This window comes from Macaca mulatta, chromosome 4, assembly GCF_049350105.2.
Source record: "Macaca mulatta isolate MMU2019108-1 chromosome 4, T2T-MMU8v2.0, whole genome shotgun sequence".
Lineage (NCBI taxonomy): Eukaryota > Metazoa > Chordata > Mammalia > Primates > Cercopithecidae > Macaca > Macaca mulatta.
The window spans coordinates 180940599-180961347 of record NC_133409.1 but is presented as its reverse complement, the minus strand read 5'-3'; the positions used below and the strand labels follow the sequence as shown (position 1 = coordinate 180961347).

The following is a 20749-nucleotide window of genomic DNA, read 5'->3' as shown; positions in this document are numbered from 1 at the left end:
AGAGAAGGTCAAATGAAGGAGTCAAAAAGCTCTCAAAGGTAGTAACTGCAAAATGCCACTTTGAATAATATTGCTGGCAATTTTGTGAAAGAAAATTAATGATAATGATACCTGTAAACCAAAAAGTATGAGACAGGTCTAAACGGATTTAGAGGTTTATTTTGCCAAAGTTGAGGGCCATGGCCAGTTATACAGCTTCAGGAGGTCCTGAGAGCATGTGCCCAAGGTGACTGGGTTATAGCTTGATTTTATACATTTTAGGGAGACAGTAGTGACAGGCAGTGACATAGATTAATACATTTAAGATATACATTGGTTCAGCTAAAAAGGGCGGGACATCTTGAAGCAGGTGGGAAGGGGCTTCCAGGTCACAGGTGGATTCAAAGCTTTCCTGGTTGGCAGTTGATTGAAAGAGTTAAGCTGTACCTGGAGAGTTGACATCAGCTTGAATTAAAGTAAGCGTTGGGGTGGCAGTGGGGGTGGAGGAGTTGTGGAAGTTAAGGTTCAGGGAGAAGGCGTCAGAGAGAACAGATGGTAAATATCTCTTATCATACCTTAAAACGTGTCAGACTCAGTTAACTTGCTCCTGAATCAGGAAAAGACCTGGAAAGGGAAGGAGATTCTCTACAAAATGTAAATTTCCCCTACAAGAGACAGCTTTTCAAGGCCATTTCAGAATATATCAAAGAAACCTATTTTGGGGGTAAAATAGTTTGCTTTCCTTTAGGGTCTGTTATGTGTCATGATGTTGTAGCTGAGTCAGGTTGACATTGGTGTCTGGTTGCTACAAAGAGTCTGTTCAGTGAGTCTTAGGATCTCTGTTTTAATGTGAACGCTGGTCAGTTGTGCTAAACTCCAAAAGGCAGTGGGTGTAATGAGGCATGTCTGACCCCACTTCTCACCGTGGCAGGAACTGGTTTTTCAGGTTTCTTTGGAATCCTCTTGACTAGGGGGGTCCATTCAGTCAGTTGGGGGGCTTACAATTTTAATCTTGGTTTACTCACCAAATGAAAAGTCTTTAGAGAAATGCCATTAACCAGTATTATACACAGGTACAACTCAGAAACTGATCAAAATATGTGAAAATGTACCAAGGTTAATTTCTTTATAATATTTTTAATGTCCAGATACTTAGCATGAATAAAAAGTTTCAAAAATTGCCAACAAGTATACAAACAACTCTTATTCTTTGTTTTTAAGAAATTTTAAGCCCTTGGTTGCAAGTCCTCTGCTTTGTGTCATAGGCTGACTTTAGCGCCTTCCTGTGGTAACACCCCCTAATAACTGGCCGTTTCAGATCTCATAGTTCCTGCTGGAATCTTGCTGTTGACCCTTCAAGTCTGGCGGTTCCTGTGTTTTGGAGTGGCCTTGCCTCTCCTGCTCTTCGCTCTGGAGGAGCGCTCGACTGGTGCTGCCGTGAACCTGTCAGAGTCGTCCTAACCAGAGTGCCCCCATCCTGAATAGAGGCTGGATAGAGCCAAACCTGCTGGGTTCTATTCCCAGGGGATTGGGCAGTCCTGCTCACAAGATATTTAAGGTTGAGGGAATAAGTTAGTGAGGCTAACTAACTAAAGACCCTGAATTCTTTCCCGTGAGAGATCCAGGAACCCACTCTTGGTGTCTGGGACAAGACCTTTTTCCAGTAACAAACCCCTGCCCTGGCTCTTTCTTCCTTCTGGCAAACTCAAAAAAAAAAAAAATAGGCCTCAAAAAGAATGCATTAATTTGAGAAGAAACTGCTGCACATGGCTACTAAGAGAAGCTGGGATTTTCCTGATTTTTAATGTCGGTTTCAAAGAGAGCAGGTATACTTTGCAGGAAGGGACCGTGCTAGCTGCGGAATCATAGTCGAGCTGGACCACACGTTTTTACACAGTGTGCATGCTCTTGTTTTCCTGTCAACTTCTGTTGTTTTCATCAAAAGCCATCAACCTGCCTCAGCCAGGGCATCATAATGTGCATGCAACAGAATGTTCCAAGAAACTTTCAGCGGAGACCCTAAGACCCTGGCCACGCAATGCCAGAGTGAAGTGTGAGGACCACAGCTGTGCAGGATGTGCAGAAAGGAGGGGCAGAGAGCCAATGAGATGATGTCCCACCCCTCACCTGTGTCAGTGGAGACCGAAGGAGACTTGGAGGGTGCTTTTGGAGAGAACTGCTGATGTTTTGTGAACCTCACTCTCTGTGTGCGTGGAAATGCTGGAGGATGAAACTGTCTAAACTCTCCGGAAGTCCCGGGAATGGAGTTTTAATGGTAATGTGTGATGGGATGTGTGTTCTGTTACGGTATGGGAGACACAGAGGACTCACAGAGGACTCACCTCTGCCTCTTGACCAGGGATGGGGAGAGATGGGAGTTGCGCTGGTCAGCTGCTCTTCAGAGCTGGTCAAGGAGAGGTTTCTGCTGTGCTGGGAGGGGCCTAAAAATATGCATGGACGGAACCCAAGGACCAGGTGCAGATCTTGTGCAAGAACGAACCAGGGAGTGACTTAGGTCCACCCAAAGACTGCCCAGAGGGACAAAAGGCTATCAGTGAAAAGAATCTGCAAATGAACTGCCAGTTCTCCAGGGGCTGAGATCTTAATTTTGAGTAGGAGGAGAGTGTATTACCTACAAGGATACCTCAGATGAGAAAACCCCAGTTTTAAACTTTTGCTACATCCAAAGAGAGCAATACAACTCTGGCAGCGGCAAAAATGTTGTGCCTCTCCTTTCCTCACTCCTAATTTCTCATCCCAGAGAAGGGTCAGAAACCATCTCCGGGGGGACGGGAGGAAGGGTAGCAGCCAGACTGCAAAAAGGGAGAAGAAACCAGCTACCTCTTGCTGTTCTCAGCGGCAGACTCCCCACCTGCAATAAGGTCAAGTCTGTTACCAGACAGAAGAGATAGGTAAGCAACACATGACAACTGCAAAACATGTTTATAGTGGTAACTTTTACTTGGGACAGGAAAATTATAAGATCTGTGTGAAAATGTGTTATTGTGTACTGACAGAATTTAAGGAATCACAGCAAAACCTGAACCTGGGAAAATGGGGCATAACAAAGTTCACTGGAGATACTTACTGGGGTTACGATTTGAATCTTTGAATGGAATTATTCAAAACAATGGAGTTACAAGTATAATGGTGAGTATGTTTGAGGAAAAAATTATTATTTTTGAATACTTGATATAAAAAAGTTCAGCTTTAGCCAGGTGCAGTGACTCACACCTGTAGTCCCAGCTACTCAGGAGGCTGAGGCTGGAGGATTGCTTGAGCCCAGGAGTTCAAGGCTGTAGTATGCCATGATCATGCCTGTGAATAGCCACTGCACTCCAGCCTGGGCAGCATAGCAGGACCCTGTCTCTAAAAACAAAGAAAAAGTTTAATTGAACTGGAAACCATTTGCATTATGATTTACCATTTGCATTCCACAGTAGGAATAGCTAGCTGTTAGACTTAAAGAAGTATAACTTAAAGGAGCAAATGATCTGGATTCCAGTTGAGGACAGGAAAGTGGTTTCCTTCCGTTGCAGAAAATGAATGTTTTTCGTGGTGACAAAGTATTGAAAGCGCCCCGCGTGTGGGTAGGTGAACCATGTGCGTGCACTCTGTGGAGCGCCGTGCAGCAATGGGAAGCAGAGGATGAAAAATACACAGAACACTTTGGATTGTGCTGAAAAAACAGCGCTTGTTGAAAACAAAGCAAAGGAATAAAATGAGGTCTAGATCACAATGCTATCTACACAAATTAAAAGTACCTCCTACAAAGCAACAATGCACATTTTATAAGAGCACAGACAAATAAAAAATACAGATGAAACAGAATAGAGTGGCTGCCCTTTGGGAGGGGCAGGGCAGTGATAATGAGAGTGGGATAAGGGAACCATCAGTCCAGCAGGGACCAACGATACAACTGAAGGGTATAAAAACCCACTGGGGTTCAGAGGAAAAGGAATTATTCTAAAAAGACAAGTTCATTTTCTCATTAAAATTTTGATCAGATTTTATTTGGAAATTTTAAACAAACTCAGCGTTTAATACTTTCCTGTATACTTAGCATTTTAGTTTTCTTTTAATTATATAATATAAAGAAATGATTTTTTTTTTTCACTAAGTTCAACACAGATGCCCTCTCACCATTGCCTTTAGTTTACCCAACATATGGAAAACTGTACTATTTTCCATTACTGTCCTGAAAATAAAAGGCTGGGGAGCCCTGGTGTACTTTGGTTATTGCATAGAAACTTGACTGACACATCTACTCATGTCTACCCTTCCATGTGACAGGCCCCAACTTTATGTTTGAAATACAAGTAGTATGTGGCTATCTTCAGCATCTCTGTTCTAAAAGGTTTGATGGTTATTTTTGCTGAGAACCTCCTCCCCCTACCCTCCTAGTCACTTCCCATGTGATTAAGAAGCATGATGGCCTCTCACTGGGACAGTCTGAAGCAACAGGATTCACATGAACCTTATGTGACTGCCTTTCCTGCCTGGCAACTACTGACCTAGCCTTCCTGCAACGAAGAGGAAGGGCCCCGCTCTTTAAGAACCTGTAGCTGCTGCAAAGACCCACACCTCTGCTCTGTGGTGTGCACACACACACATGCTGTACTCTGCCAGGAGTGGTACAAAACAAATTATCCTCTTTGACTAGAAATTTTCTCTTTCCTTTCACACTGGGTCTCTGGAGGGAGAGGAGGTGGCAGTAAATTTGCTTGTGTATTTATCACAGGTTGTGAGGCTGAGTCTGTGTGAGGAACGATTCATCTAGCAGTAGTGACTGCACATTAGAATCACCTTGGGAGCTTTCAAAACATACCAGCGCCAGGGCTGAACCCCAGACACATGGAATCAAAATGGCTGGGGGTGGAGTGTGGGCACCAGTAAGTTTTAAAAGCTCCCCAGATGCTTCTAATATGCAGCCACAGTTGAGATCCCTGCTCTAAGCTGTACACTTGAAACTGGAGAGTTAGTTAATTCAACTTCTTGTTGAATTAACAAGACAAGAACTAACTTTAAAAAAATCAAAGTTTCAATCTTTTTGTAGCATAAGGTCACACTGTAGAGTTCCAATCAGAAATTTTCAGTGGATTCCCCTTCCATCCCCCTCTCTTTTTGATCCCTGAATCTTATAGGGTTCCTTGAGGAACTGTTACACAGTGACCTCACCACATTCTTATGAGCTAGAAACAGTAAATAAAACCAATCCAAGTTAATGCCAGGGCAATGTCAGAGTTAAAGACTCATTCATTTCCTCCTTAAAATTTAACCGTTAGTTTATTCCATGCTTATCTATTGGCTGCTGATTATGCGCAAGGAAGTGTCACGTGCCGCAGCAGATAAAAAGATACTTAGGATACCACTTCAGTTTTCAAGATGCTTACGTCCAGTTTTCTACAACTAACTAAACCCAGGGAAGTGTGTAGTGCCTTGAAAGAAGTTCGAAGTTTTCTACTTCAGGAGTGGTAGGGATGAAGCCAAAACCAGGCTGGGGCCAGCTTGGCCTTTACAGGCAATGGGAGCTTATGAAATGGTACAGGGTGGAGTGGTGACCTGACAAAGTGGTGGCTTAGGAGATTATTGTAGCATCTGGATGAAAGGTTAATTCAAGGTAAAGAGTGATTCTAGTTGAGGCAGGAAAACCAGTTTGAAGACTACTTCATAGTCTAGGTTGGTGTGAATTAATAAGGGCCTGACAAAATTCCTCTGTGTTGGAAAAAATTGGAACAGAAGTTGATTGGGGAGGAAAGGTGGCCACTGATGGGGAAAGCATGAGAAAACTTTTTGGGGTAATGGTAATATTCTATATCTTGTTAGGAATTTCAGTTCAAAGGGCATATTCATTTGTAAAATGAGTCAGTAAATGTACACGTAAGATTTGTGTACTACGTTATATGTAAGTTTTGTCACAGAAAAAAAAAACTGTAAACATGGATCTCTAGTTAATGATTACATTTAGAGGGAAGTGCACTGATGTCTGTAATCTACTTTGAAATGTATCAGAAACTAAGATGAAGAGTTATGTGATAAAGCAAGTGTAGCTAACATATTCATGGAAGAACCTAGGTGGTGAGTCTATGCACATTTGCTATACAATTCTTTCAACTTTGATACATATTTAAAATTTTTCACACTAAACTGTAGGAGAGAAAAAGAGTTTGAAGCAGAGAATGAATCCAGTGGTATTTTACAATTTGAATTGATAAAGCTTGGCATAACTGAATGTAGGGAATGAGGACCCAGAGAACTAGGAATTACCATGAACTTCAGTGATTGGAATAACAGGAAAATAAAGGTATTATTCTTATTAATAGAAACCATTCACTGAGCCCCCAGTTATGTACCAGGTATTGCGGTAGGTGTATTACATAGTTTATTTTTCATCTTCACAACAATTCCATATGGAAAATAATATTGTATCCATTTTGTAGATGAGAAACAAAAGCCCAGACTGGGACTGGAACAGACTTCACACTCTCCCCTCGGTGATTCTGATTCCATTTGTCCAGAGTTCAGTGCAGGCATTTTTTTTTTTTTTTTCTTTTTTGGCATTGGTATGTTTTGAAAGCTCCCCCAGGTGATTCTATTGCATAGTCATCACTGCTAGATGAATGATTCCTTACACAGACTCAGCCTCACAACCTATAATAGCCAGGCTGGTTAAATAGTAAAAGAAATAGGGAAGTCAGAAAAGGTTTGAGGGGGAAATGATAAGTCTGATTTTGAGATGAAAGAAGGAAATTTAAATAATTTTAAAATTTCATGTATTTCAGGTGTGAAACACGTTTTGTTTTATTTATTTTTATTATTTATTTATTTATTTTTAGATGGAGTCTCACACTGTTGCCCAGGCTGGAGTGTAGTGGCACGATCTCGGCTCATTGCAAGCTCTGCCTCCCGGGTTCAAGCCATTCTCCTGCCTCAGCCTCCCGAGTAGCTGGGACTACAGGCACCTACCACCATGCCCAGCTAATTTTCTGTATTTTTAGTAGAAACCGGGTTTCACCATGTTAGCCAGGACGGTCTCGATCTCCTGACCTTGTGATCTGTCCACCTTGGCCTCCCAAAGTGCTGGGATATATATATATATTTAGACAGAGTCTCACTCTGTTGCCTAGGCTGCAGTACAATGGCGCAATCTCAGCTCATTACAACCTCCATTGCCTGGGTTCAAGCGATTTTCCTGCCTCAGCCTCCTGACTGGCTGGTACTACAGGTGCCCACCACTACGTCTGGCTAATTTTTGTATTTTTAGTAGAGATGGGGTTTCACCATGTTGGCCAGGCTGTTCTTGAACTCCTGACCTCAGGCAACCCACTCGCCTCAGCCTCCCAAAGTGCTGGAATTACAAGCATGAGCCACCATGCCCAGCCTAACATGATATTTTGAAACACATACATAGTGAAATGATTGCTAAAGTCATGCAAATTAATACATTTATCTCTTCACATAGTCACCCCATTTTTTTTGTTTTGTTTTAGAGTGAGAGCACTTGAAGTCTCTCAGAAAATTTCCAGTATACAGCACAGTATTATTAATTATGGTCACCATGCTGTACATTAGATCTCTAAACTCCTTTATCCTACAGAACTGCAACTTTGTACCCTTTAAGCGACGTCTTCCTGTTTCCCCAATCTCTGCCCCTGGGAAGCTCTGTTCTACTCTCTGTTTCAGTGTATGACTTTTTTAAATTCCACGTGTAAGTGAGATCATGAACTGGTTTTCTTTCCATGCACGGCTTATTTCACTTACCCCATAACGTCCTCCAGCTTCATCCATGTTGTTGTAAATGACAGGATCTCCTTTTTTAAGGCTGCCTAATATTCCACTGGGTGTGTGTATGTAAGTGTGTATATACACACATACATCACATTTTCTCTATCCGTTCATCCATCAACAGACACAGGTTGTTTCTATATCTTAGCTGTTATAAATTATGCTGCAGTGAACATGGGAGTTCAGATGATCTTTTTGAGGTACTGATTTCATTGTCTTTGGATATATACCCAGAAGTGGAAGAGCTAGATAATGTGGCAATTCTATTTTTAATTTTTTGAGGAACCTCTGTGCTGTGTTGTTGTTTTTGTTGTTGTTTTGAGACGGAGTCTGGCTCTGTCGCCCGGGCTGGAGTGCAGTGGCCGGATCTCAGCTCACTGCAAGCTCCGCCTCCCGGGTTCCCGCCATTCTCCTGCCTCAGCCTCCCGAGTAGCTGGGACTACAGGCGCCCGCCACCTCGCCCGGCTAGTTTTTTGTATTTTTTAGTAGACACGGGGTTTCACCTGTTAGCCAGGATGGTCTCGATTTCCTGACCTCGTGATCCACCCGTCTCGGCCTCCCAAAGTGCTGGGATTACAGGCTTGAGCCACCGTGCCCGGCCTGTGCTATTTTTTATAAATGGGGCTGTACCAATCTACATTCCCACAAATAGTGTACATGGTTCCCTTTTCTCCATACCCTCACCAACACTTATTGCTTGTGTTTTTGATAACAGCCATCCTAACAGGTGTAAGGTGATATCTCAGTAGTTTTAATTTGTATTTCCTTGATGATTAGTGACGTTGAATACCTTTTCATATCTCTGTTGGCCATTGGTATGTCTTCCTCAGAAAAATGTCTGTTGCAAGTCCTTTGCCCATTTTTAAATCAGGTTGTTTTTTGTTATTGAGTTGTGTGAGTTTCTTATATATTGTGGATATTAACCCGTTACCAGATACGTGGTTTGTAAATATTTTCTCCCAATTCATAGATTGCCTTTTCATTTTGTTGATTGTTCCCTTTGCTGTGCAGAAGCTTTTTAGTTTAATATAGTCCCACTTGTTTATTTTTGCTTCTGTTGCCTGAATTTTTTGTTATGTTAAAAAATAATTGCCAAAGCCAAGATTAAAAAGCTTTTCTCCTAACTTATTTCTAGAAGTTCTACAGTTTAAGGTCACATTTAAACTTTTAATCCATTTTGAGCTGATTTTTGTATATGGTGTTAAAAAAAGGCCAGGGTGGGGGTCAATTTCATTCCTTTGTATGTGGATATCCAGTTTTCCCAGCACCATTTGTGGAATAGACTATCATTTTCCTATTGTGTCTTATTGGTGTCCTTGTTGAAGGTCAGTTGATGATAAATGTGTGGGTTTATTTCTGGGCTCCCTATTCTGATCCATTGGTCTATGCATGTGGTTTTATGCTAATATCATACTATTTAGATACTATAAATTTGTAATATAATTTGAAATCAGGAAATGCAATTCCTCCAACTTTATTTTCCTTTCTCAAGACTGCTTTTGCTACTCATGGTCTTTTGTGGTTTCATACAAATTCTAGAATAGGTTTTTCTATTTTCGCGAAAAATGTCTGAAATTTTCAGAGAAATTACATTCAGTCTGTAGATTACTTTTTGTAGTATGGACATTTTAATAATATTAATGTTTTCCAATCTGTGAACATAGAGTATCTTTCCATTTATTTGTGTCTTCTTCAATTTTTTTAATCAATGTTTTATAGTTTTCAGTTTTCAAATCTTTCACTTCTTTGGTTAAATTAATTCCTAAGTATTTTATTCTTTTTGATGCTATCATAAATAGGGTTACTTTCTTGATTCTCTTTCAGACAGTTTGTTATTGGTGTATATAAATGCTACTGATTTTTGTATCCTGATTTTGTATTCTACAACTTTAATGAATTTGTTTATTAGTCAAATCGTGGTGTGTTTTTTCTTTTCTGGAGCCTTTAGTATTTTCTACATATAGAATCATGCCATCTGCAAATAGGGATAATTTTACCTCTTCTTTCCAAGTGGACACTTTTTATTTCTTTTTTGTGTCTGATTGCTCTTGCTGATTGGGCAAAGGACTTGCAACAGACATTTTTCTAAGGAAGACATACCAATGGCCAACAGAGATATGAAAAGGTATTCAACATCACTAATCATCAAGGAAATACAAGAAGTACTAGGTTGAATAGAAGTAGTGATGATGGGCATTCTTGCTTTGTACTGGATCTTAGAGGAAAAACTTTGTTTTTCTCCATGAATTATGATGTTAACTGTAAGCTTTTCATAAATGACCTGATATGTTGAAGGAATTTCTGTCCCTATTTTGTTGAGTGTTTATCATAAATGGATGTTGAACTTTGTCAAATGCTTTTCTGCATCTATTGAGATGATCATATGGTTTTTATCTTTCATTCTGTTTTGTAGCATATGACATTGATTGATTTGTATATGTTGAACTCATCTTGCATCTCAGGGACAAATCTCACTTGGTCATGGTGTATAATATTTTTGATGTGTTATTCAAGTCAGTTTGCTAGTATTTTACTGAGGAATTTTATGAGATGGTCATGTTTAGTAGGAAATTTAAAATATGTGGGTCTTACTACACAGGATAAGGCTAGAGATCTATAGATTTGATGATTGCCTACACTCCAGAAGGCAGCAAAACAGAGACATCTGAAAAGAGATAATGATTGAAATAAGGTAAGCAAAATGAGACTCTGAAGAGAAGCAACAGAAAGAAGACGGATAAAAATAGAGAATATGGGAGAATGGCCACAGCTGGAATGGGAAGAAAAAGAGAAGCTAGAAAAGTTTACATCGTGCCAAACTCTATCCCCATTCTGGAGTGGGAATAAACTGGGTAGGACTAGGAACTCCAGTGGCAATTTCATGCTTAGCCACTATGAGATCAAGCAATTCTTTCTACTCCCTCCTGATTTACTCTTGATCCTTGTGACTAGTTCAACTCATATTAAAGAGCAGTATACCTTTTTAGCCAGTCATCTAGTGCAACTTTCCCTTATTCTTTTGCTTGTTTTCTTTTCTCTAAGCAGTTTGGGTTCTACCTGTTATCACTCTCAGCCAAATGGACAACATGGATCTTTACTCAGTATTTTGAGATACTCATATCCTCAGTCCCTATATCATGATTCTGAATACCAGAAAGGTTGAAACTGCCTGTGACCATCACAAATCTTTTTGATTATGGTGAAATCCCTGATGCTATCTCATGGTCAAAATGATAGTGGCATTTTTCATCATGCAGCTGGTCCTACCCTGATTACTACTTCCTCTTCTGGCTAAATCCAATCACATTTGTGCTGTTTACCCTTTGAATTCTCTTTCATTCCCACATGATTTAACACATAGAAGTAGTAGAAGTAGTATAGAGCTAGATGCGGGTATTGTCTCTTTCGGAAAGAGATTTGAAGAAGATAGTAAGCAGTCTCAGCTGATACAAAGGAGACATAGAAGGATAGAACTGTAGTAAGATCTTTGAAGACGGCCTTCATTCTTTATCTGACTTACTAAGTTTAAGACTTTTTGTGGTATTAATACGCAAAAAAATTCTACTATAATTTTTAATAGTTTGTCAGATAAATTATATAGAAATGATTTTAAAACAAGGTGTACATCAATTCTGAAGTTCATAGGATCAATTAATAAAAAACCAAGTGTACAGTGAGAAGGAAATGTTGGGCAATTTCAAGAGTGTTGTTTCTGTAAAGTTATAGGACAATTGCCAAATTTCAGTAAAATAAATATTTGATATTATGGAAATTGAGATAATTAAGGCAGAGTTTTAGATCATTTGTGGCAAGTTTGACTATGAAGGAAAGGAAGAAAAGTAGATTGATTAGTGTTGGGGTCCGCATATTTCCTAAACAAAGGAATGAACACACAAGACAACACAAGACAAGACAAACATGGCGGCCGCCTCAAATGGCACGCTCTGCTTTATTTTATACAGTTGTTTGTGGAATGTTGCCAAGTCACAAGACACATTGTTGTTTTTCTGACCTTTCCCTGACCTTCTGGATTTTCAAGATGTTTACAAATAAACAAGCCCCCAGGGTCTGCTGTTAGCAGCTGGCTCCTTTGTCCTCCCTGTTTGCAGGGAAGGAATGCCCTGCTTCGTTTGCAAGAGCAGGACTTATCGGGAACATCTCAGTCTCGTTTGCGAGCACGTAGTCTTCTACAATTAGGATGGCAGGTAGAAAAGAATTCCAAGGGCTTTTAGTGAGAACGATATACAATGAGGACTCCTAAACTTGAGCTTAATATATGCCAAGTACTATTCTGGACATTGAAGATACAAGTAATCATAATGTCATATTCTTACCTTCAAGTATCTCAGAGTCCACTGGAGAAGATAAACTGATTAACATACATAATAACAAAGAAAGTGTTAAAATAGTAGTATCAACATAGATATTTAAAAGAAGGAGTATCTAACTTTTTTCTTGGCACACAGGCAATGCTTCATAGAGGAAGTGGCATTTAAGATGAGCCTTAATGATCAGTAGTAGCTTGGGAAGAGAGAAAAGGGAAAGGGAATTTTTAGCAAAAGATATGGCTTGTGCAAAGGCTTAAAATGGTGGAGGAGCATGGTATATTTGAGGATTCATGAGCAGGTCAATTTGACTGAGTTATAGGGTGAATGAAAAGGAGTAGCAGGAGATGAAGCTAGAAAGATATACTAACACTAGGTGGTTAAAAGGAACTTCTCTGACCTGGTAAGAAGTTTGGATTTCATTCTGTAGGTAAAAAATACCTCAAGCTGAGTAGAATGTTATAAAATTTTTGTTCAAAAAAGAAAACTGGACCAGGCGCAGTGGCTGACACCTGTAATCCCAGCACTTTGGGAGGCTGAGGCAGGTGGATCACCAGAGGTCAGGAGTTCAAGACCAGCCTGACCAACATGGTTAAACCCCCTCTCTACAAAAACATGAAAAACATTAGCTGGGCATGATGGTGGGTGCCTGCAATCCCAGCTGCTTGGGAGGCTGAGGTGGGAGAATTGCTTGAACCCGGGTGCCAGAGGTTGCAGTGAACAAAGGTCACACCATTGCACTCTAGCCTGGGCAACAGAGTGAGACTCCATCTCAAAAAGCAAACAAACAAACAAAACCCCACTTACTTGCAGGTGTGATGGAATAGTTCAGATAGAATAATGCTTCTTCTAAGATCAGCTAGAGAAGTTAAATATGTATTTTAAATATATGTTTGAAGTAATCAAAGAGTTACAGAGGAAAATAGGAATTAATGGGACAAAATCTTGGAGAAGGGAGAACCATATAGAGAATTGAGCTGACATTATGCAGTCACTGTTTTCCTCAGGACATTTTAAAATTCTAAGTATAGAGCAATAAAAGAAATGAAGAATTCAAGCAAAGGGATCAGGGAGAGGATTGCTACTAAGAGGCAGAGAAACCAGTGAAGCCTTTCACCATCTCACACTAGAAAGACAACAAGTCATAGAGGCTTGATTTTTATAAGGAAAGAGAAGTGAGAAACTGACCCCGATACTTTGTTGGACTTGCCTGAAGACATCTGCTGAATTCTCAGGCTGTGCTGGGATGGAGATTAGAGGCCAGATGAAAACCTCTGATAAGTACTGCACAGATTTTGGTAATCACTTATTTCTGAAAAGGGAGGTATTAGATGTCAGGCCTCCATAAGTCCTCAGGTGAAACACCTAGATGCTATGACCGAAGAGTCAGGGTTGATCTAGAAGTACACTGAACCTATAGTCATTTCAGTTTTGAATGGGAACAAAGCATTAATCGCCTACTTGATCTGCTAGCAGAGGAAATAGTAATCCCTGAAGGAAGATAAGATAAAATCATCCACAACCCCTAAACATTTTCGTACACAATGTGCCACATTTAATAAAAAGTTACTAGGCATGGCACACCTTATGACTGAAAAATAACAATAGAAAAAACACAATAAAAACAGTTTCAAGGAAAACCAAGTATTAGAATTATTAGAAAAATAAGATAGCTATGATTAATATGTCAAGATAATAGAGAAAAATAGAGTTTTACTAGAAAATTTGAATCCATAAAATAGAAATACTAGAACTGAAAAATTCAAAAACTGAAATTAAGTACTCAATGAAAGAGTTTAACAGCACATTAGCTATACAAGACCAAAATAGTAGTGAACTAGAAGAAAAGTGAATAGAAAATATGCAAACTGAAGCATAATGTGTAAAAAGGGTGGGTAATACAGAAAAAGAGTACTGTGTACTTTTGAAATTAAAGTCTCCAAAAGAGAAAAGTATAATAATGGGTCATGTATCAGTTTGTTCTCATGCTGCTGTAAAGAACTGCCTAAGACTGGATAATTTTTAAAGGAAAGAGGTTTAATTGACTCACAAATGGCTGGGGAAGCCTCAGGAAACTTACAATCATGGTGGAAGAAGATGGAAACATGTCCTTCTTCACGTGGTGGCAGGAAGAAGAATGAGAGAAGTGCAGAACAAAGGGGTAGGGGAAGCCCCTCACAAAACCATCAGAACTTGTGAGAACTCATTCACTATCACGAGAACAGCATGGAGAAACTGCCCCCATAATTCAGTTACCTTCCATGAAGTCTCTTTCTGAACATGTGGGGATTACAATTCAGATTAAAATTCAAGATGAGATCTCAGTGAGGACACAGAGCCAAACCATATCAAGTCAGAAGCAATATTTTAATAAACAACGGCTGTAAAATTCTCTGAAATTAATGAAAGACAAGTCTCAGATTCAAGCCTACAAACCCAAAGTAAGATGAATTTAAGAAATACAACCTTAGCACATTATAGCCAAACTGTTAAAACCAAAGACAAGTGAAAATCGTTCAGGCAGTTGGATTTTTAAAAGGCACAGTAGTTGTAAAAGCAACAAAAGACTTAAATTCACTCCTCAACTGAGATGATGGAAGATGGAAGACAATGAAATAACATTTAAAAAGTGCTGAAAGAGTTGGGTATGGTAGCTCACATCTGTAATCTCAGCTACTTGGAAGGATGAGGCAGGAGTATCACTTGAGCCAGGAGTTTCAGACCAGACCAGCCTGGGGAATTCTAAAATAAAAATGTCTTAAATAAAAGTAAAAATAAGAAAAGCAAAAGGTGCTGAAAGAAAATAATTGCCAATCTAGAACTCTATACCAAGCAAAAATGCTACTCAAAACTGAAGGGAAACTGAAGACATTTCTAGTTAAACAAGAGTAAAAATATTCATCACTAGCAGATGCGAACTAAAAGAAATACTAAAAGGAATTCTGCAGACAAAAGAAAAATGGTCCCACACAGAAGCATGGAAACATGAGAAAATAATAAAGAAAAATGAAAAGAGATAATATCAGGGTAAATGTAAGTAAATATTCACCATATGTATCAATAATTTAATGTCTTATGGGATTAAAATGTAGAATGAATATAGGAGCAGAAAAATATAAAACAGATGTTCACTAGAGAAAATAAACAAAACCCAAATTGTATTATTTGAAAATAACAATAAAATTGATAGGTCCTTTAGCATGACATCATAAACAGAAGCAAAGACAAATTTTCAACATTAGGAGGAAAAATGAAACATTCCTCAAGTTATATAGATATTGAATAGATAATAAGGAATATAATCAATAATTATGTCATTTAAAATTGTGGTGAAACTGAGAAATCCCTAGAAAAACATAGCTTACCAAAATGGACACAAAGAGAAACAAAAATTCATATCTCTATTTAAAAAACCTAACCTATAATTAAAAACGTTCACACAAGTGAAACTCCAGATTCAATGGTTTCACCAGTGATTTCTTTTAAACATTAAATGAAGAAATAACAACAATCTTACATAAATTCTTTTAGAGAATAGAAAAAGGAAACACTTCTCTACTTTTTTGTAAGGCCAATATGATCTTAATTCTAAAACATATAAGAAAGGAAAATTATAGACTAATTTTTAGAAGAAAATGCTTTTAAAAATTACCAAATAAGAGAGACTAGTACATTACAACAAGTAAGGGTTAATTTCAATAATGCAATGTTAGTTTCCCACTTAAAAATCTGTCAACATGATTGCTGACAAGATGGCCAAACAGGAACAGCTCCAGTCCAGAGCTCCCAGTGAGATCGACGCAGAAGATGCATGATTTCTGCATTTCCAACTGAGGTACCCGGTTCATCTCACTGGGACTGGTTGGACAGTGGGTGCAGCCCACAGAGGGTGAGCCGAAGCAGAGTGGGGTGTTGCCTCACCTGGGAAGCACAAGGGGTTGGGGAATTCCCTGCCCTAGCCAAGGATAGCTGGGAGGGACTGTGAACAGTGCGCTCCAGCCTAGATACTGCACTGTCCCCATGGTCTTTGCAACCTGCAGACCAGGAGACTCCCCCCAGTGCCTACACCACCAGGACCCTGGGTTTCAAGCACAAAACTGGGTGGCCATTTGGGCAGACACCGAGCTAGCTGCAGGAATTTTTTTTTTTTTTCATACCCCAGTGGCACCTGAGACTCCACCAAGACAGAACCATTCACTGCCCTGGAAAAGGGGCTGAAGCCAGGGAGCCAAGTGGTCTGGCTCCGCGGGTCCCACACCCACAGAGCCCAGGAAGTAAGATTCACTGGCTTGAAATTCTCACTGCCAGCACAGCAGTCTGAGGTCAACCTGTGATGCTCGAGCTTGGTGCAGGGAGTGGCATCCACCATTGCTGAGGCTTGAGTAGGTGATTTTACCCTCACAGTGTAAACAAAGCTACCAGGAAGTTCGCACTGGGCAGAGACCACTGCAGCTCAGCAAGGCCACTGTGGCCGGACTGCCTCACTAGATTCCTCCTCTCTGGGCAGGGCATCTCTGAAACAAAAGCAGCATCCCCAGTTATGGGGCTTTTAAATAAAAGCTGTGGTGGCAGCTTCAGCTGACTTAAATGTCCTGCCTGATGCCTCTGAAGAAAACAGTGGATCTTCCAGTACTGTGCTTGAGCTCTGTTAAGGGTCAGACGGCCTCCTCAAGTGGGTCACGGACCCCCATGTTTTCTGACTGGGAGACATCTCCCTTAGAGGCCGACAGACGCCTCCTACAGGAGAGCTCTGGCTGGCATCTGGCAGGTGCTCCTCTGGGATGAAGCTTACAGAGGCAGGAACAGGCAGAAATCTTTGCTATTCTGCAGCCTCTGCTGGTGATACCCAGGAAAACAGGGCCTGGTGTGAACCTCCAGCAAACTCCAGCAGACCTGCAGCAAAGGGGCCTGACTGTTAGAAGGAAAACTAACAAACAGAAAGGAAGAGCATCAACATCAATAAAGAGGACATCCACTCAGAGACCCCATCCAAAGGTCACCAACATCAAACACCAAAGGTAGATAAATCCACGAAGATGGGAACAAACCAGTGCAAAAAGGCTGAAAATTCCAAAAACCAGAATGCCTCTCCTCCTCCAAAGGATCACTACTTCCCACCAGGAAGGGAACAAAACTGGATGGAGAATGAGTTTGACAAATTGACAGAAGTAGGCTTCAGAAGGTGGATAATAACAAACTCCTCCAAGCTAAAGGAGCATGCTCTAACCCAATGCAAGGAAGCTAAGAACCCTGAAAAAATTTAAATGAATTGCTACCTAGAATAACCAGTTTAGAGAAGAACATAAATGACCTGATGGAGCTGAAAAACACAGCACAAGAACTTCATGAAACATAAACAAGTATCAAAGCTGAATCGATCAAGCAGAAGAAAGGATATCAGAGATTGAAGATCAACTCAATGAAATAAAGCAAGAAGACAAGATTAGAGAAAAAAGAAAGAAAAGGAATGAACGAAGCCTCCAAAAAATATAGGACTATGTGAAAAGACCAAAACTACATTTGACTGGTGTACCTGAAAGTGACAGGGAGAATGAAACCAAGTTGGAAAACACTCTTCAGGATATTATCCAGGAGAACTTCCCCAACCTAACAAGACAGGCCAACATTCAAATTCGGGAAATACAGAGAACACCACAAAGATACTCCTCAAGAACAGCAACCCTAAGACACATAATCGTCAGATTCACCAAGGTTGAAATGAAGGAAAAAATGTTAAGGGCAGCCAGAGAGAAAGATCGGGTTACCCACAAAGGGAAGCCCATCAGACTAACAGCGGATCTCTCGGCAGAAACCATACAAGCCAGAAGAGAGTGAGGGCCAATATTCAACATTCTCAAAGAAAAGAATTTTCAACCCAGTATTTCATATCCAGCCAAACTAAGCTTAATAAGTGAAGGAGAAATAAAATCCTTTACAGACAAGCAAATGCTGAGAGATGTTGTCACCACCAGGCCTGCCTTACAAGAGCTCATGAAGGAAGCACTAAACATGGAAAGGAACAACCAGTACCAGCCACTGCAAAAACATACCAAACTGTAAAGGCCATCAACACTATGAAGAAATGGCATCAACTAATGGGCAAAATATCCAGCTAGCATCATAATGACAGGATCAAATTCACATATAACAATATTAACCTTAAATGTTAGTGGACTAATTGCCCCAATTAAAAGACACAGACTGGCAAATTGGATAAAGGGTCGAGACCCATTGGTGTGCTGTATTCAGGAGACCCATCTCATGTGCAAAGACACACATAGGCTCAAAATAAAGGGATGGAGGAAGATCTACCAAACAAATGGAAAACAAAAAAAGCAGGGGTTGTAATCCTAGTCTCTGATAAAACAGACTTTTAACCAACAAAGGTCAAAAGAGACAAAGAAGGGCATTACATAATGGTAAAGGGATCATGCAACAAGAAAAGTTAACTATCCTAAATATATATGCTCCCAATACAGGAGCACCCAGATTCATAAAGCAAGTTCTTAGAGACCTACAAAGAGACTTAGGCTCCCACACAAAAATAGTGGGAGACTTTAACACCCCATTGTCAATGTTAGATCAATGAGACAAAAAATTAACAAGGATATTCAGAACTCAGTTCTGGAACAAGCAGACCTAATAGACATCTACAGAACTCGCCACCCCAAATCAACAGAATATACATTCTCAGCACCACCTTGCACTTATTCTAAAATTGACCACATAATTGGAAGTAAAACATGCTTCAGCAAATGCAAAAGAACGGAAATCATAACAAACGGTCTCTCAGACGATAGTGCAATAAAATTAGAACTGCAAATAAAGATCTGCAGATTAAGAAACTCACGCAAAATCACACAACTACATGGAAACTGAACAACCTGCTCCTGAATGACTACTGAGTAAGTAACGAAATTAAGGCAGAAATGAAGATATGCTTTGAAACCAATGAGAACAGAGACACAATTTACCAGAATCTCTGGGACACATTTAAAGCAGTGGTTAGAGGGAAATTTATAGCACTAAATGTCCACAAGAGAAAGCAGGAAAGATCTAAAATTGACATTCTAACATCACAATTAAAAGAACTAGAGAAGCAAGAGCAAACAAATTCAAAAGCTAGCAGAAGACAAGAAATAACTAAGATCAGAACTGAACTGAAGGAGATAGAGACATACACAAAAAAAACTCTTCAAAAAATCAGTGAATCCAGGAGATGTTTTTTTGAAAACATCAACCAAATAGATAGATTGCTAGCCAGAGTAATAAAGAAGAAAAGAGAGAAGAATAAAATAGATGCACTAAAAAATGATACAGGGGATATCGCCACTGATCCCACAGAAATACAAACTACCATCAGACAATACTATAAACACCTCTATGCAAATAAACTAGAAAATCTAGAAGAAATGGATAAATTCCTGGACATATACACCCTCCCCAGTCTAAACCAGGAAGAAGTGGAATCCCTGAATAGACTAATAACAAGTTCTGAAATTGAGGCAGTAATTAATAGCCTACCAACCAAAAAAGTCCCGGGCCAGAGGTACAAAGAGGAGCTGGTACCATTCCTTCTGAAACTATTCTAAACAATAGAAAAAGAGGGACTCCTCCCTAACTCATTTCATGAGGCCAGCATCATCCTGGTATCAAAACCTGTCAGAGACACAGCACAAAAAGAAAATTACAGGTGAATATCCTTGATGAAAATCGAAGTGAAAATCCTCAATAAAATACTGGCAAACCAAATCCAGCAGCACATCAAAAAGCTTATCCACCAAGATCAAGTTGGCTTCATCCCTGGGATGCAAGGCTGGTTCAACATATGCAAACCTATAAACGTAATCCATAACATAAACAGAACCAATGACAAAAACCACATGATTATCTCAATAGATGCAGAAAAGGCCTTTGACAAAATTCAACAGCCTTCATCCTAAAAATTCTCAATAAACTAGATATTGATGGAACATATCTCAAAATAATAAGAGCTATTTATGACAGACCCAAAGCCAATATCATAACTGAATGGGCAAAAACTGGAAGCATTCCCTTTGAAAACAAGCACAAGACAAGGATGCCCTCTCTCACCACTCCTATTCAATATAGTATTGGAAGTTCTGGCCAGGGCAATCAGGCAAGAGGAAGAAATAAAGGGTATTCGATTAGGAAAACAGGAAGTCAAATTGTCTCTGTTTGCAGATGATATGATTGTATATTTAGAAAACACCATTGTCTCAGCCCCAAACGTCCTTAAGCTGATAACCTCAGCAAAGTCTCAGGATAAAAAATCAATGTGCAAAAGTCACAAGCATTCCTATACACCAATAACAGACAGAGAGCCAAATCATGAGTGAACTCCCATTCACAATTGCTACAAAGAGAATAAAATACCTAGGAATATAACTTACAAGGGATTTGAAGGACCTCTTCAAGGAAAACCACAAACCACTGCTCAAGGAAATAAGAGAGGACACAAATAAATGGAAAAATATTCCATGCTCATGGATAGGAAGAATCAATATCGTGAAAATGGCCATGCTGCCCAAAGTAATTTATAGATTCAATGTTATCCCCATCAAGCTACCATTGACTTTCTTTCTTCACAGAATTAGAAAAATCTGCTTTAAATTTCATATGGAACCAAAAAAGTGCCT

At 39.7% G+C, this 20749-nt stretch overlaps 1 protein-coding gene across 17 annotated transcripts in view; it reads left to right on the top strand.

The window, feature by feature from the left end:
- Positions 1-20749, top strand: part of LOC144340762 (uncharacterized) — a 205844-nt gene that overhangs the window by 25941 nt on the left and 159154 nt on the right. Inside the window, exon 3 of one of the 17 annotated variants that reach the window (XR_013417087.1) lies at positions 6816-19370. The exons of 15 other annotated variants lie outside the window; for them this stretch is intronic. Coding sequence is in view for 1 of the 2 variants with exons in the window: in XM_078001372.1 (XP_077857498.1) it covers positions 1298-1440 (143 nt within the window). In the remaining variant the exon portion in view is untranslated. Of the gene's footprint in view, positions 1-1297; positions 4210-6815; positions 19371-20749 lie in introns of those variants that run through there. One more of the 17 variants, XM_078001372.1, reaches the window with a different exon arrangement.